This window comes from Rhamphochromis sp. 'chilingali', assembly GCF_963969265.1.
Source record: "Rhamphochromis sp. 'chilingali' genome assembly, chromosome: 18".
Taxonomy (NCBI): domain Eukaryota; kingdom Metazoa; phylum Chordata; class Actinopteri; order Cichliformes; family Cichlidae; genus Rhamphochromis; species Rhamphochromis sp. 'chilingali'.
The window spans coordinates 18,116,083-18,134,451 of NC_137945.1; the positions used below are offsets into that span (position 1 = coordinate 18,116,083).

Below are 18,369 nucleotides of genomic sequence, written 5' to 3' on the forward strand. Positions count from 1 at the left end.
TGTCCACATAGCCGTAGGGGACACAAAAAGGGCGCCGCCATATTCTTTAAACAATTTCTTTACCTATAACCGTAGTCATCCTACCAAGGCCAAGAAAGTATCCCACAGCTTCAGTGAAAACGAGGCAGGAGATAGATTTACTGTTCCTAAATGAGGACGTAATTACACCTTTGTTGTCAGACACAAACAGAGGGAGTTCCTTTCATCCTATGGTCATTGGCCCCATCAGGAGGGCCCTCCCACACCGTGACAAACATGAAGCAGCTTTCAGAAAGGGGGGAATGATTAGGGAAGTTTTTCTGTGTGAGTGGAGGGGAGTGTGTGTGTGTTTTGTGCGTGTGTCTTTTTTTGGGTGCGGGGGTGATATGGCAGTGCATCCAAAGCAGCATGAAGACATTGAGTTTTGACTTGTCAGTTAGCTACACTTGCAGCACAGTGGCTAAAAGATAAAAAGAAATACCTTTAAATTACCAGAATTTAATAATTATTTGTGCAGCATGTGCAGTTTTTACCTCCAGCATGTTTTACATCCCGGTAATTATCAGCGTTGCTCTTTCTTTTCTTGTTTAATATTTTAAGGGGAAGGAGATACGTAAAACTTTCCTGTGTTCGCTGAAGAAAGTTCAAAATACTGCGAAGGTTCAATTGAACAATAAGACAAAAACAAGGTGCAAAGGCCGCAAAGAACAACAAATTAGCCTAATGCACAGTTCAAACAGTCATAAAAGCTCTCGCTGGCAGGTTTGAGGGTTGCTCTGTGGAGAACAAGGAGCCACATAAAAGCTGAGGGGACCCCCGCTAGCCCGGTGAGAATGAGCCCATGCTGTTTGGAGTGGTGGTGCTGGTTATAGCAGGGAGAGAAAGAAAGGGCCTTGTGGTTCCCCGGGGGGCATGTTTTCTCTCCCTCCCCCTGTCCTGCTCCAGTTAGTTCACTCACTCAGGACCAGACATCATCCCTCCCTCCTCTCCTCCTTCCCTCCTGCCTTCTGGCTCCACAATTGGAAGTCCATTTGCTTTGCTTGATCAGTCCCTTGCCATGGGCTATGTCTATCATCAGTGCACAATATTTGTAGCAGAAGTTTGTATGCCCCACTTGGGAATAGCCTATCAAGTCCAGATGGGGCTCTCCTTTTAAAAGGCAACCAAGGCTTCAGCTTCTTCAGCTCGCACTACCATTGGGACAGAATGCTGGAACCCAATTATTCACATAATTAGCATCTGCTCAGCACCACCATAAAAACAATGCCTCTGTCTGTTTACGCTCCTCTAATATTTTTTGCCATTTTCGGTACTCCCTGAAATGCCCTACAAAAAAGTGCCCCAAGTGTCCACTTTATGATTTGGTACCTTGACTTTAGCAACCACACAAAGCTCGATCGCATCAGAGATGAAAGCAAAGAGCAAAAAACATTAATCTAATCGTCCTCTGCCTTGACAGCTGGCCACAGGCTGGTGGCAGCGACACTGAAAGAAAGGGGAGTATCAGATGTGGAAAAGGAGTCTTTGGTTGGGACACCCAGGCCTGAGGCACATTGCCCAGGCAGATCAATAGGCCGGAGAGAGTAATGATGATGGTGTGGCGGAGGGCCAGAGCCACAGTTAGAGAACCCAGGGCCAGAATAGTGGTCAATCTGTCATCTTACATGGCTGTCAATTACTAATGCACTTAACGCTAACATGGGGGAAAAGATAGGCAGAGATAGCTGAAGAGAGTGAGGGAGAGACTGAGATAGACGGAGGTTAAAAGAAAGACAGAGTAAGAGCATAATACTTAGAAGATGAATGGGAACATAATACTGTCATCATGAGTTAAACCACTAAGGGCAGGATAGCAGCTTGTGCACTCTGCCGCACATGCTCTGACTTTTGTTCCTGTCGTTCTCTTTCTGCCTCTCCTTTTTTCAGGTGTGAAGTGTGCTCCAAAATCTCTGAATGTGGCCAACTGTATTTGGTTAAGAGGCGTGGAAGAGAGGCTTCCCCTGCCACATCTGCTGCTGAGCTGGTGTTATTTATTGTGGGATGTTCTGGGGGCTTTTCAGCAACATGTGGAGATATTTCAACTGTCACACTTTAGATATTACAGGAGAGAATACAAAGACTGCAATAGCAGCTAGCTTGCTCAGTGCAGAGGCTTTCTGAACCAGAGAGAAGCAGAAAGAGTGTAACAGATACAGTCCACTGGGCATTAGGCCCGATCTACATTTAAACTGTATGGCTGGAGAGAAAGAGCACAAAAAGGGGGAGTGTAGGGTGCACAACTCATCTTAATCGGTTTCAAGGGCATAAATCTCTGTGTTCTCAGTTCTTAAACAAATGAAAATATGATCACAGGGAGAGAAAAAACAAAGGCTGGGGAGCGACATGGCTGCTGCCTCCTAAGTGCTTGCCATTTTTCCATCTGTGTTGATACTTTTAAGAGAGGAGAGGAAAGGAAGGCAGCCGTTGTGGCTGCACAAAACACCGCTGGGTTGCAACCACTATCAAGGGTGAGGGCGAGGGCTGTGCTGTGAATAAGTCTTCTAATGTAAAAAAAAAAAAAAGTAAAATAAACCTTATTTGAAAGGGCTGAATATAAAGACAGGATTTTGTGCATTACATCCAAAAAGAGACCCACTACAGAAATAGCAAAAAAAAAAAAAAGTTTGCCATCTATTTCATATGCTGTTGGGTTTAAGTAAAATGTATTTCATCTTGTGGTGTGTTTTCTAACGCACAAATTCAAACTTTGGAAAAAATTGGGAGAAAAAGCAAAGAATTCACAATGATGTCCTCACCCTGCATCTGGTAGCTGTAGGGGGCCTGTCCTGTCTGTGGTGTTGTGAAGCCAGAGCTGTAGCTTAGGAAGCCTGTCTGTCCCGGGGATTGGGACTGACTCAACCCCCCCTCCGTCTTTATGCCTGCCCACAATGGACCTAAATCAGTTAGTGACACCAGATCGGTTTGATGCACAGACAACAGTCAACACAGTTTTAAATTACACTGGACAGCAAAGGGACACCACCTCTGTCTGTTAGCATAACACACTAATCACAGTGGATGACTGGTGATTATCTGTTACTGATTTTCATCATTTGTTGTTTGGAAATTTTATCTTGCGCTGAGTTCCATCACTCTGCACAACAGCACACTACTTTGCTCGAAAACCAAAACGCATGTTTGGATTAGGCTTGTTTTATTTTATGATTTTATTAATAACTGTTATTATCATTTAGCAAAGGTCACATGAAAAGATGCACAAGTAACAAAACATTCTGCCCGTGTTTGTGAGCTACCCTGACCACTGTTTTGGCTGAGTCAGTCACAATGTAGTCTCTATGCGACGGCAGATTGCAGGACTTTATTCAAATAAACAGTGTAAATTCCTCCACATATTGGAGAGTCTTGTGGGGTCAAAACACTCCAAAGACTTAGGACAAATAAAGTCTACAGTAAGCGATGTACTCTATGCTTCTCTTGCGATGCCAGAGGAAACCAGTTCTTGTTTTCAGATTTATATCAGTAATCTTTCTGATCTATCTGAACAGCTTCATAAGCAAATTTTCTTCTACTGCACTGCAAGAGAATATGCAGGCACTAAACAACAACTCAGCATCTCTGTTGGTTTTGGTGTACAGGAGGAATTCTGGGAACATGAGCAAGGTACTTTTCCTAAACTTCATGAAGAAAAAAAAATTAGTTGTGCATTTTCAAGACTTTGGGTTAATACAATTTCAAGAACTCTGACATTATTAACAGACTCTCTCCAGCAAGAGGAGGCAATCATTTGTGTTAATCTTACCATAAGCTGGTATGCCATAGGGCTGGCCAGGCTGGGGGTAGCTAGCATAAGCTGCGGCCTGCTGCATTCCTGTGGTGTACTGCGCCTGTCCATACGCAGCCATATTTTGGGATGAAGGGGTAGGAAGAATATGCGGATATGTTCTGCTATTTGAGAAAAGAAACAAGAAACTAGAGTGAGAAAAGGAAGGCAGGAAAAGTGAGGCCCGTGTTTTACCCCCAAAACCATAACACAAACTTTGCTAACTGAGAAATTCCTTGTGATTGAGCTACTTCGTTCTAAACAGCCAGCCAAGCTGTAAGATAGACAGCATAGCAAAGCTCATATACATAGTGAAAGAACAATAAATGGCAAAGGAAATTTTTGCAAGATAATAATTACAACAGATTTCAGAGTGCGCTGGCTACAGACACCCATGCAAACAAAGCCAGTCAGAAAACCCCCATCTAGCAGAAGGATCTAATTAAAGAACGAAATGAAGTTGGATGCTGCTTATTTTTTTACAGAAAAATAAAAGAAACCTTACTTGGAAGGGTAAATCTGTGGAGAGAACTGGTGCGTTTGTCTTGGGCTGAAGCCACTGGTTCCAATAGCTGAGGAGAGTTAAAAAGAAAAGAGGCAAGCACATATTTAAACATTAAGAAATAAGGTAAATATTATCTTTTGCCAACAGAACTTCTGGATTCCAAGGAAACAGTAATTACATTGCATTACTCTCTTTATTTTGGTAACCTTATTTAAGGTTGAAAACCGGAGAGTTATAATGAAGCAAAATAATCAGGTAAAAACATCAGGTCCTCCTGCTGACCCACGTATCTCTGAGATACTTCTGAGCCGCTATGACAAACACTGGTGTAAGCACACACACACGACGGCCTGAATCAGTCTCGGCTTGTGGCTTAAGATGCTTTGGGTCTTTCTAGCCACAGCCATATCTGAAGTGACGTCACTGATTGGAGCTAATGAGTGCTACTCGTTTCATCACTGATGAGTATATGCTTCACCGGTGCTCTTAAGGTTGAAATACAAGCAACTTTACAAGATTTTTTTATTTTGAGTGCAGAAAAAATTATTTAACTCTAGATTGCCTTTGTCAGTCATGCTGTATGAGGCTCTGGCTCTCTGTGCAATAATCAGGGGACACTCAAACTCACTCCACCCATCTTCAATTTTGTACATATTTGTACAATTCCCCGCCTTCATCAGAATAACTATAATATGCATTCACTTGTAACATTAGTTCTAAAATTACTACACTAATTATAGTTGTGGGGTATGTAAAATTGTGCAATATCAGCTGTCTCACTCCATTTTCCTATATAGTGTTAGAGGGTTTCTCCCAAAGCCGCCTCACAGATCACCCCTTCTTCAGTCAAACTGTGCAGGTGAGAGTAGGTGATAGGTAGATAGGTGCAAAGTTGAGAAATAAACTGAGACAGAAACATTTTTTAAGCATCAGACTGCTATTCATGGTAAATCACAGAGATGCTGATTTTTAAATATGCCTTTTGATCAACACAAAGCCCTACTTTAGATAAGACAGGCAACTTTAACACAAAGCTGCTAGCAAGCTCAGATTAAACTGAGAATTAAACTAGCTAGTGCGGTTTTAAGTCAAACAACTCAAAATGTACTTTGCATTCTGACACATTCACAGCACAGGGTTCATTTTTCCAGCTTGTCAAATAACAACAGTCACAAAAGTAGTTTAATATCTATAATTTGATTATTTGTAGAAAATCCTCCCGGTTACTGTTGCTGATGCGTGTGTGCATGTGCACCCATGTCAACCCACAGAGCACGTGTACGTTAACAAAAAATATAAATTTACTTATAGGACTCTGGTAAATAATTCTGAATAGAAAGAAAATCTTTAAAAAGTCAAAGTGGAAGAGCTACCTTGAATGCTGTTTTGCAAATTTAAACTTTAAATGTTAAAAAAACGCAAACAATATTAGTCATATTGAATGAAATCAAAATAAGCTAATAAAATGCAAGAGATAGCTGTATAAATTAAAATCTGTTAAGCTTGACAAAATTATTCAGTTAGTTTAAAACCAGAACAATTCGGGGAAGCAACAATCTCAGTCTCGGCATTTAACTGTACCGGAGACGCAGTTTTAAAACATCTGTCTAATCGGTCGTGACATGTAAAATAAGGGATTTGGTTGCGGGGGGGCGCTAACTGTATGTAACTGTAAGCCCAAACCCCTCACACACGTTATTAATATTGAACACTTTTCCCACATCAGTAGCACCTGCCACTGGACAAAACTTGCTCTTCTGAAGAGCGCTTTGGGTTTCCCCCACGGAGGATATGGGGTATAAGATTACTAAATTTCATTAATACTGTCAGAGACAAAAGTCATGCTGTGATTTATGTCCTCCAAGCATATAGTATCAAGCATTTAGTTAAACGGCTTAGGAAATAAAGGCAAATTAGCAGCAGGTTAATACCATGTACAGCTGCACGTAGTGCTATTAACAAATGTTTACAGCAAAGATTTACTGCAGATGGTGGAAAAATAAACCCCCCAAATTTTAAATAGTTATAATTCCTATGATAGTTCCAACAATGCTTATCATACTCTGCGGCCTTTGTTTTATTTAACAATGTGTTTATGTTAGAGTGTGTGTGTGTGTGTGTGTGTGAGTGAGATATTTCCTTGCTGAAAGGAAGGTGTGAAAAGCCTAGGCCGATAGGCCGATTGGGTAACAGCCCGTGGAGATCGAGGGCCACTGGGATAGCGCGTCACTCCACTGGACAGACAAGCTCAGTGCATTACAGGTCATAATTCAGTCCTCACTGACATGGGAACCAGTGGAGTCAGGACACACACACAGGTGCAAGCAAGCACAGCATATATATATGCTGACAGTTGAGGTAGATCCCCTTGTTCTTAAACACACTATCACACAAAAACACACATTGTAATGTAGTTTTAGCTGGAGGGACATTTCCCGGGTACCGGCTTATCAGTCAGTCATCTCTATGCTCATCTGCTGTGTGTATGAGAGAGAGGCAGTCGGACACACATTCACACACATTCACACACACACACACACCAAAACGTCTCACCTGATCCTGAGAAGCTATCTAGAGAGGTGTCTGCTACTGAGGTGGCGATTTCGGTGCTGCTCATTGGTTCTGTTTTAACTGCAAACAAAGAAGACACATTCTCAGCAAGAGCACCACATCAATGTCAGGAAAAAAGGAAAATCTTGTCTCACTACATTAGGCTTCCACATTTTCACAAACAAAAAATACTTTTTTGGAAAAAAATAACATTTAATAAGTGTATTGCATGTAAAATAAGGTCAGCTAATTTAAATGCACAATACATTTGCAGTAGTCTTAAGTACATGTATTACTGAATTGTCTAATTATTTTTGGTAGCTAGATTTTCTTTTGATCTCTTGTTATTTATCTTTCAGAGTGACAAAATAGAATCAAAACCGCAATAGGAAAGTTTTTATCTACTTAAAAAAGAACCATGAATTAAACTTTCATATGAGAGTGGATTCTAGTAAATGTAAAATACTAAAGCTTTCTATTATTATTTTAAAGAAAATAACCTCCTGACATATCAGTACTTAGATGTGGGATGAATGAAAATAAGTGCAGTAGATGTGCGTTAAAGTCGCTGATAAAAAGCGATACGCAAGTACGACTGAAATGTCAAGGAAATATATGGTGTATAAAATCTTTTTAAGAGGGTGGGGAACGCTGTTTGACCTTGATGCTATTATACAGCTCAGCAATAGATTTGCAAAGACAATTTCACAGCTATCTGACAGCTCAGGATTCTTTGAAATCTATCCATTTCACTTCAGGCGGGCTGAAGGATTGTTTTCTTCCTTTTTTGGAAAAACAGATTGACAATGTGGGCAAAGGAGTCATGCTCAGTGGAATCCCTCATGGTTGAAGAAGCCATTTGCTGTCATGTTTTACATGTTTCCACTATGCTTGCTCAGTGCAGGAACATATGCTGACAAAGGGTAGTTCTTTTCAACAGCACACTGATGAAAAATAGTGGTAAATGCATGCATAAACTAGCATTCAGGTCACAGAGCACACAATAACCACTGTATTCAGGAAATCAGCATGGAACAACCAAATTAAAAAATTAAGAATTATAATGCTTATAATGCTTATATGCAAGTTCACAGTACGACCAATCACTAACAATGAACTCAAGTCAAGTCTGTGTCAAACCATGCTTGAAACAGAATGCCACAAAAAATAACAAGTACCAGAGTTTCTGAATGAAAGGCACAATAGTTGAGGCGATTTTATAATGTTGCAGCTGGTAAATAGTAATATAATTTTAAGGGGAGATTTTAAAGAATACAAATTTCTTCATGAGTCAAGTAGATGGTTCAAAATTACAATGAGTGCTTTCAGTTGAGTTGAAACAAACAAAAAACACAAAACACCAAGTATTGTCCTTTCATTGGCACCAACAGTAGACAAACCTGCAGCGGACTGTGAGTTTGAACCTAACAACCAGTCTGCAGTGGTAAGCATTGTGATGTTATCACCTATGGGAAAGACAGAATGGCAAAGGAACACATGACAGTCTACATCATGACTACAGGTCCTGTGTGTCATGAACAAACAAACAAAAATAATAAATTAAAAAAATACTTCTAAAGCTTATCTGACAATGTGGTTCTTTTAATAAATTGATGTTTTATGATTTGGGGACGACTGCTTCACTAAACAAAGGCTCAGATTTGAAGCACAGGTGAATCGCCTGAGTGACTATAACAATGTAGAGTAGAAACCAAATGCAAAGTGCCATCATTTCCATTTGTGGGCTTTGAATAATTACATGGGTGCTTAAATAAACAGCTAATAGTCACGAGAAAACGACCAACAGAGGTACTGAACTGTGTTAAGGCTGAGAACCAGCAAATGTCAAATGAATCCACGCCCCATTTTAGTATCTTGTTAATACTATATTACAGCAAAAGTGTTGATAATATATCCTAAAAAACTTCTAAATATCAGTTCAACACTCACGCTGGCTTTATTGCTGTAAAGCATCGATACTGTGATAAAATCCTTTTAGGTTTACTGTCACAATTTTCAGTTATTTTAGGAACTTTAGCAAGCATTAAAAGAGAGAAAGGTAAATGTACGCACAACAGCACTGCACACATACCTTCAGTGCCATTGGGTGTCATGGAATTGTTACCGATGTGTGAGTTGTCAAGGTTGGGACCATTAGGAGATTCACTGCTTCCACTTACTCGGCTGTGCGGACTGGCTAGATCCTGCATTTCCATAGACCTGACGACACACACACACACACACACACACACACGCAGGCACACATCAAATCAAATTAGATAGTCTGGTTTCAGGGAAGGCGCAGAGCTCTCATGCAGAATTCTGTGTACACCCTCGTGCACGGTATAAAATGGTGAACATTAGAGAGTAAAAAGCACAGTGTATTCCACTGCACTTACAGTAGAAAAATACACAATTTAATGCAAGTTTACTCATTTCTATCTTGCATGTGATATTTTTCTACTTTACTACTTTAAATAAAGCAATTTTTAGGCTGTGCTAAATGCCCAGAAAAAAAACAATTATCAGATTAAAATGAAGGAAGTACACAAGACAAAATGTTACACACACAAAAAAAAAAAAACTGTGTGGAACAGAGTGATAAAATGACTGTTAAGCATTTTGACAGCACAGTTTGAGATTTCTCACTGGCAGTCACAATTTAACGTAATGTGAACGCAAAATGTTTACTCTTAATTTAGTCTGATGCTTCTTGAAACAAAAATGGCCTTAAGTATATATCGTTTTGTGCGATAATGAAGACTGTTAACAGATGTTTGCTGGTTGGAAGCAACGCACAGCATGCCTGTTAAAAACGCAGCACTCTGCTTGATTATAAGAGTCTATGCCTCAGTGATGGGCAGATGAGAAGCTCATGAGGCATGTGTTTGCTCTGGCAAGCTCCTTAATTGTTTCTGTGTTTATACAAAAGACCACGGCACTGAAAACCTTATTCTCTCTTCTCATTTGTGCGCTCAAAGGATCTGATTGAGCACAGACAATGGAGCTAAAAGAAGGCACGAGTGATTTGAAAAAGTATGGCCACAAACTCTACACCCCATTTGTTTCTGCCGCTGCTCCCATTGCAACAGTGAGTTAATGAAATTAGGATAAAATGTTTTGTACATTGTACTGTCATTTTTAATTATATTGCAGGGTTTGGGGTATCTCTGCTATCGACAAACATCGGCCTTTACAAAAGGCCACAAAGATAAATGCTCAAGCAACTCTGAGTAGTCTGAGTGATATCAGATGCCACCAAGAAACAGAATTATGAGATAAAAACATTAAATTATGATATGCATTCACTGGGTTTAAAATAACATTGCAATGATATTATGTTGTAATACTTTCCAGTAGATTTTGGCAGATGTAGTCATTTCTTGGGGTTTAAATCCAAATCAATTATTTATGGGAAATATATATATACATTTAGGCAAGACAGTACACACCAAAAAGGTAATTATAATTAACAAAAAACAGCAACACAAAAGTCCAAGTCAGTCTTCTTCACGCGTGCTCCAGTAATGGAAGCTGCATTGCCTTTTTCCCAAAGGTATATTAATTTACTCCTCCCCTAAAAATATCACACCCGCTAAGCATACTCTTAAGGATGATCCAGAATAAACTGACCCTATTTCTTGCACACACGGCTTAATCCTGTTTTCTTTTCCTTTTGCCAAACTTTTTTGTCATTAACTGACGGCTAAAAAGCCTCCCATCTCTAATCAGTCAAGCCGAGAAATGCCGACAGTTCTTTAGCAGAATTTCTAAAGCAATCTCTGATGCCACACAGAGAGCTACATGTCTCTGATGCTCCTGGCACTGGCACAACTGTGCTCTTACCTGGACCTAGATGGCTTTGAGTCCTCTCAAACCACACTCCCTTTCTTTATTCTGCCTCCACCTGCCCCAGCAGAAACAATGTCACTCCTTGTTATTGCAGCTCGATGTCACAGTCCGGAGCCATCCATGACACAAAAAGGCTTGTCTGAGAAAACATTATTGTTATTCTGGAGCAGAATGGGAAGAGAGGGCTAGCTGGGGAACAGAGGCTCACATTGTCTCGCTCTGAGCCGCAGCCCCGCTCCACTGTTGTTTCCTCCTCCAGGTCCTCCCTCCTCCCTGAGCAAGGGGAGCATGGCCAAATGACGGAAAGGTGATTCATCATTGGTCTACGACAGCTGCAAACTGGATTAGCCCTCCCCCAATCAACATGCAAAGCGGCTTAGCCAAGGTAAGCAGGAAGGGGTGGGGTGGAGGGGGGTGATGGGGTGTGGGGAAGGGGGTGAGGGAGTGTAGGTAGGCAAAGGGGTGAGGGGTTGTGGATAGAAGGGGGCTGAGGGCCAGTAAAGGGTGGGAGAGCCTGCCTACTTTCCTGCTTGCTGCTGCTGGAAGGAAGATGGGACTTGTTGAGCAGTGGCAAGTCAAGCGTGACACCCCTAGCATCTTCAGCAGATCTTTCATCTGCAATTGACACTATCTGAAATTTATCAGCACTCCTCCTCTAGGCATACTGACAGGTCCTAATGACCATCAGGGCTGTCTTCCCTAGGCCTGCCTGTGCCTGGGGCACAATAGAAAAATGCACAACTTCACAGCCGACTCACAATGGCCATGAAAAAAAGAACGGGAGAAATACACACACACTTTCTTTGCGGTAACACAAAGGTTCATGCTTATGTCTTTTTTTTTTTTTTAGCACACAAAGACACATAACTCATTTCTGTATGTCTGCAAGTGTACACACACACACACACACGCTCATGCACAGGGCACTACAGAGGCCCCCAGATGAGTGGCGTAGACACACACACACACACACACACACACACACACACACACACACACACACACACACACACACACACACACACACACACACACACACAGCACTTTAGAGGCCCTCAGATCAGTGGTGCATCTCAGACAATGAAAGAGACTGGAAAGGAGAACATGGAGAGCATATGGAGCCACATATGTTTCCTATGACGCTACGAATGCCTCTATTACTCTCCTTTAGCTGACAGTTACATTTTGCTGTCCACTCCCACTCTGCTTGTCTCTCTGCAAACATCAAGCAGAGCCATATACTTGCATGGCTATAACACTATATTAGACCTGACTCCAGCCCACCATGGGAATACAGGGTCCAAAAAAGGTCAAAGGTATTCATATGGTCAGGTAAAAAAAAAAAAAAAAAGAGAGAGAGAGAGAGATGGAGCGAAAGATGTATAAAGTCTTTTTTCAAAAATCCTGCCATGATTTTTTAATGGCTGACTGTTTACATGAGCCAGGGTAACCTGAGCTCCATGGTCTAAGGTTTTTTTTCTTTTTTTTCCCAACAGGCTTTGCTCTTCACACCGAGGCAAAGCCTTCATGAACACCATTCCAGCTTTACAATTTGCCTTCTCTCCCACTGCTTACGATACAGCCATCTTAGCAAAAATAACCGGTATATTTCATTCTCACACCTCACTTTTACTTTCACAAAGCACAGACAACAGCATTTCTTCCTCCAATAATTTCTTAATACTGAAATACACAAAAAGGATGAAAAAAATTACAACATGAGTAAAATCTATATTTATAGAACAGAAAGAAGAGGCAAAAGCAATGGAGACGAAAGAGAAACACATTTTGCCACAGAACATTAAGAGAGATCACAGAGTTGGGGGAAGCTGTGAAGCGAGAGTGTTGTGGTGGGCTGATGTGGTATGGTGTGTGTGGTGGCTGGCTTCTCTCTTCAACAGTTCATGCCAATAAAGCCATTACCATAGTGGTGTGTCAGCCTTTGCCAGCAGGTGAAACCAGCCAGGTGAAGGGGGTGAGGGAGAGCAGGGAAGATGGGAGAGGTGAAGGGAGGGGGCTTGGATTTAAAAGCAAAAACATGCCTTTCTTCATCACCGCTAAACATTTAGTTTTTTCTTTAAAAAAGGTCTGCATTTAGCATCTTTGATGTGCTTCTTTACTTCAACCTGAACTGCCAGGTCTTTGAAGCTAACAAGAACAAAGCCTGACTAGATGAAGCGTTGGAAGTGTCATCAAAAGAAAGAAAAAAAAAAGAAGTGCCACAACATGCTTCATTCAGAGCCGTTAGCAGGCTTCTTTTTTTTTTTTTTTACTACGCTTTACTTATTTCAAGACCTGCATTTCCAAAGATAAATATAGCTACAGCCAAGCTTTTAGCTAGATCATCTGAGCATGCAGGGTGCCTGACCAAGCACACACTGTTTCTTCTTCTTTGCTGCATATACCTGTTATTATACAAGCAAGGGTTGCTTATTTTCATATACGCACTGACATAAAAATTGTGATTTGTTTAGTATTTTAAGATGTTAATGCAAATTTAAAAAATGCACAAGACAAGTAAAAAGTGGCATTTTTCAGTCAATAGCCCCTTTGTCATTTCTAATACATATTTATCTTATAATCTGCACAAAGTCTTTTGTATTTTACAGAGTATATAAGCCATGTGTTGTGTGTTACAACTTTTGCAAAACAATGCTTTAATCAAAATCTAACTTTAAAACAACTAATCCCCACTTAAGCTGGTCAGCTGAATCCACATGGTGGCCCAGGAAAAATAAATCCACTCGCAAAGAATGTAGATGCGGACAACAATTGGACACAGATGTGAGTGGAATTAGGCACAGTTTACAAAATGCTACACTTCACTTGTGTCTCCATACGAGGCCAAAAAAAAAAAGCCGGCTGCCAACAAATGCAACATTAAATACACTGGTGCTTTTTCACCCTGTCAGTGTTATTAATTTTACATAAGCACTGCACATTTCTGATAAAATGAAGTGACAAGTGAAGTTCAATACTGTTGTATTTTTCATATCCTTTTTTTGTTTACAAGAAAAACTATTTCTGTTGTTTTATTTATTACGACTTCATCATGGCCCATATATCTTATTAAAAAACAAATCTAAAGATTATTATTATTATTACTTAAAATATAATAAATTACTTTGGTTTTTTTTAATGCATACATATAATGGAGGAGTATTCTTTATATTTTAGCAATGTGTGCGACGTGCAGTGACAATTGAAAGCGCATGGTGCTTGACATGCAATTTTAAATTTTGTACTTGTCTACAATTAAAAGCACAATTATTAACAGATGTGCTGTTTGTTGATGTGCAATTTGTCGCTCTCATTTGGTTCAATATGACATTGTGCTCCAGCAATTCGCTCAATGGCTACATTAAATCTGTTAATACTGTGCTCTTCAACCCTCAAAATTATTTCCAGAAGGCCACTTTGCCTTTGAGGGGCCATCAAACAAGATTTAAGGTGGACATTTTATCACAACCTGCCTACCACCGTGACCGCTGCAGAATGAGAGAGGCTTTACGAGAAAAAGGTGAAAGAAAGTCCAGGGACAAATCGGAATGATTATGAAGCTTTAATACTCGTCGTTTTAATTTTCTCAATCCTGAAAAAGCAATTTGTTATACTGAGAAAAATTAGTACTTGCACAGAATAGGAAACAATACACATTTTAAATAGACTTCAAATTGACAACGCCAAAGGTTGCAAAGTAGTTTTAGCAATATCTTTTTTATAAAAACAAAAACATAAATAAATTAAATTAATTCTGTGCAATGCAGTTGAAATGAAATACATTTTCTCAGCACCTTGCTTTTTATTCTGACTCGGCATAAACATATTGCCCTTTACACACAAAAGGCACGAAAGTGGGTATTAGTGGTTGAGGACCTGCAATAGCAATCATCAGGAAAGCTTAGAAAAGGCTCGGAGCACCCATTTCCTGCTCTTTCAACCACATATTCCAGATCTAAACAGGGGTGTGTTAACAAAACAACACCCCACAGTATTTAGTAAACAACCCCTTTCCACTAAATGCCCAGCATGGGCTACTTAATAGGTGCTTTCCTATTACCTTCTTCCTTCTCTCGAGCTCTCTTCCACCCCTCCATCTTCCTCCCTAACAGTTCAGTGAGGCTCGATCAATTAGCCGTCTGTGTCTTTCACCATTTTCAATCTCCTCTCTGAGAGAAGAGGATGAGAGCTTGGCCGGCTAGACACATCCATACGGAAGGCATCAGTCCTTGGGCAAACAATGCCACCATCACCGCCGACCACTCCTGCTTATAAACACTGCTTCTACACATGCATGAAGCACTGCAGCCAGACAGAGAGACCCTGATCTCTCTCTGTGTAAAGCAAATACACAGTGTAAACAGCCCCAAATCAGCCTGCTCATTATCTGTTAATTGGATAAATACGGTTATTGTGTGAATGAATGGCTGCAGCAGGCAGTCAAACACACTGTCATGTTTGTCTACATAGAGCGGAGGCTCACTAGGCGATCCTAACCTCTCTATTTCCTCTCTTTCATCAGCACACACCTTTTCTAAACTCCAAAAAAGGGCAGGCGTTTGAAAATGGCAAGAATTAGAGGATGAAAAAGAAAAAAAATTCAGAAAGATGAAATGCGCTTCACACGGACACACACACACACACACACACCATACAATAATTCCTCGACTTGAGATGTAAGCCTGTGATCATACGCAGAACATTAAACCAGAACATCCTTCAATTAGAGAGGCTAGTGATTACAGTGGGTGAGTCATCTTCGCTACACGTGAAACACTGGCGAGCAGAGACGCAGCACGGCCGAGAAGCGGGGTCTGTTGTCGTGTTTAGAGGCTGTGAGCCTCTCAGGTCTTGCAACATTCCTCGCTTCAGCAGATGGCATTAGATGTCAACTGCTTTGACTGTGCTCATTTTGTTTGTTCCGCCAGTAACAAAAAAAAAAGGAACAACGACAGTCCAGCATCTTTCCCACACTTCAACAAAATGTAGTGTGTTAAGGAAGAAAAAAAAAAGAGGCTCCCATATTTCAAATGTGAATTTTGATGTATTTACGGTCTTTGTATTATTTTGAATGCCACTAAAGTCATTGGGCTTTCTAAAAAAAATTCAAATATATTTTTACTCGAAGGTCAAAAAATTTACTTCGATTTTTTTAATGACTATAAAAAAATTATATCTGTTTTACACTGGTAATTTACATCAATAAATTATTATTTTTGTAGACATATTTGACTGGAAACTTGTAAAACTCAGCCGGACTGTATGTAGTATAAAAACAGAGTTTAGTGTATGATTTTGTGTAATTTTTTAATTTTATATTAGCTGGATTTACTAACGTAAAATATAATTAAATACTTTTGCTATCTATCTTTATCATTAATAAACTGCAGCTACCGCGTGAAATTTAAAGCCTTACTTTTGAGTTTGTTTACCATTATTTTTGTAAGATGCACTCAAGTATTACATTTCTTAAATTGCAAAATTAAGGGTTGTCATAGGTGCTGTTTTAAAAGATAATGTCAGTCATAATTGTCACTCTTTCTGCTGACATTAATGCTTTAATTGAGTATTATATGCTTGCTTAAACACTGACAGAAATGTATGAAATAAGACAAACTTTCACACACACTATAAGACTCAAGAAATACTGATCATGTCAAGACAGTTAGTAAACCAGAATGTCAAATAATTATCGCACAGAAATTAAAGTCATACTCACTAGAATTATGGTTGAATCACTGTGTGTTTATCCCTTCTTTATCTTCCTTAAAAAAAAAATCTTCTTGAGAAAGATCGTTCAGTCCAGCAGAGCGGGTGGCAAACTTTCTAAAACACGTCTCAGCTGTCCGTAGAACCTGTAGCACAATAAATGTAAACTACAAAAATACTTTTTTCTTTTTCATTTTAGGTGTTGGAACCCATTGAGCCCCACGCGGTATCTCAGGAGACTCAGTCCCATTGAGAAAGAGAGTTGTCCGATTACTGCTTCAGGCAGTGACTAGTGAGTGTCTGAGGAAGAGGGAAAAAAAGAGAGAGAGTGAGCGAGAGCAAGGGAGAGGGAGGGAGGGAGGAAAAAAGGCAGTGAATGAGGGAAGGAGAGGGAGGCTGCTGCCGTTTGAAAAAGCAGAAAAGTTGCTCGGTGCTCTCACAGGAAGACTTTGGGTCTGGAGGAGGCACGGGGGAGTTGTGCCTCACACCAGCTTCCCATATGTCATTAACTCAAAGCTTTAAGCAATAGAGTCCTCTCCAGATTGTATCAGTGGAGACTAAGACAATGAAAAGGCTGATCTCTCCACTGCCCTGTCTGTCCACTGCTCTGCTCACAACCCTCAGGGCTCACACTTTTCTTCTCCCCCCTTTCTCTGTTGTTTTTGTTATGCTCTTTTTTTCCCCACCACAAACCACATTTTTTTCTTTCTCCTGTGAGCCTTGGGTCATTGCTGGATTTCTTTCTGTCACAGAAGGACTTCAGAGAGTAAACAAGGGGCTAGGTCATTAGCTAAGGTGATGGGAAGCCAGAGGTTTTAAAAGCGGCCAAGAAACTCGGCTCTGTTCATCTCCACAGCACTCTAGTGGAAGTCCTCCGTCAACCCATACACACGGCATCTGTGTGCAAGGTAATGACTGCCTTCTGTCTGCTCCAGGTTATTATTTCAACTGCGCAAAGCAGCAACACAAGGCCACGCTGCTACTGATGAGCTTGAACTGGTGATTTATTCAGGCTGGTGATGAGGCGTGTACAGATTTTGCTTCAATGTGTCATGACATTTTTTTTTTTTCAAGAATATCAAGTCTGTGTAAATAATGGCTGAGATATCAATGAACCGTTTAAAATATGTTTAATTTCCACAAAATAAAGCTGTGGGTTAAATACCAACTGTAGTACTGACAAATGATTACCAAGAAAGAGGAAACCATACATTTACTATGGTAAAGAGGTGGTGAGAGAAAAAGAACACCCACTGCCAGAAGAATAGCGTGCTGTGTTAGTGGCTGGGCTTTTTGTGTGCTACTTGAAGATCTTGTTAACTCCCAGTCAGTTGGTGATGATAAGAAATTAAATAATGTCACACATGTCACCGAAAGAGCACGTTCAAATCTATATGATTATGATAGTATTTATTTAATATTAATGAAAATGAGTTAATCAGTTTGCACCTGATCAGCTGTAGTGTTCAAGGCCCATACTGAAAGCAGGTCGCCACCAACCGGCCTCTGTGTAGCAGTAGTCAACGAGGAGCTGACAGAAATAGATCCGGGCTGCACTACTCCTGATTTAAACACAGTGCAGTAATAATGTGGACGTGCCTGAAATGCAAGCGCTGCCTGCCTTTCCAAACCCTCAGCCCACAGGTAAATCCACAGGATCACATTGCAATATCAGATCACGAAATATATTGCACATTGAACAGATTCTTAATAGCTAAATTGACTAATAGATGCTTGGGGGCTCTCAAGTAACTAGTTCTAATAGCAGACGGGTACACATGCCAATTAAGATACTACATTCATTCAGTGACTCTCCGTTTTAAGTGGCTGTGTAAAATTAGATTGAGATGTAATTTTGCAAGTGAGTTATTTTCAAATTGTACAGTATAATTATCCAGAGTTGTTTATGTCTCATTGATTAAACTCAGATTTTCCTCTTACACTCTTGCATGCA

General features: G+C 40.3%; 1 protein-coding gene across 12 annotated transcripts in view; it reads right to left on the bottom strand.

Moving 5' to 3' along the window:
• eya1 (EYA transcriptional coactivator and phosphatase 1) overlaps nucleotides 1-18,369 on the bottom strand; it is a 62,813-nt gene that overhangs the window by 23,514 nt on the left and 20,930 nt on the right. Inside the window, exons 1-7 of one of the 12 annotated variants that reach the window (XM_080865603.1) lie at nucleotides 16,426-16,940; nucleotides 8,947-9,074; nucleotides 8,255-8,320; nucleotides 6,858-6,935; nucleotides 4,305-4,371; nucleotides 3,779-3,921; nucleotides 2,775-2,912 (exon numbers count right to left, since the gene is read on the bottom strand). In XM_080865603.1, coding sequence (XP_080721729.1) covers nucleotides 2,775-2,912; nucleotides 3,779-3,921; nucleotides 4,305-4,371; nucleotides 6,858-6,935; nucleotides 8,255-8,320; nucleotides 8,947-9,070 — 616 coding nt within the window. In that variant the 5' untranslated portion in view covers nucleotides 9,071-9,074; nucleotides 16,426-16,940. Of the gene's footprint in view, nucleotides 1-2,774; nucleotides 2,913-3,778; nucleotides 3,925-4,304; nucleotides 4,372-6,857; nucleotides 6,936-8,254; nucleotides 8,321-8,946; nucleotides 9,075-10,700; nucleotides 10,839-16,425; nucleotides 16,941-18,369 lie in introns of those variants that run through there. The other 11 variants (XM_080865597.1, XM_080865604.1, XM_080865601.1 and 8 more) reach the window with 11 other exon arrangements.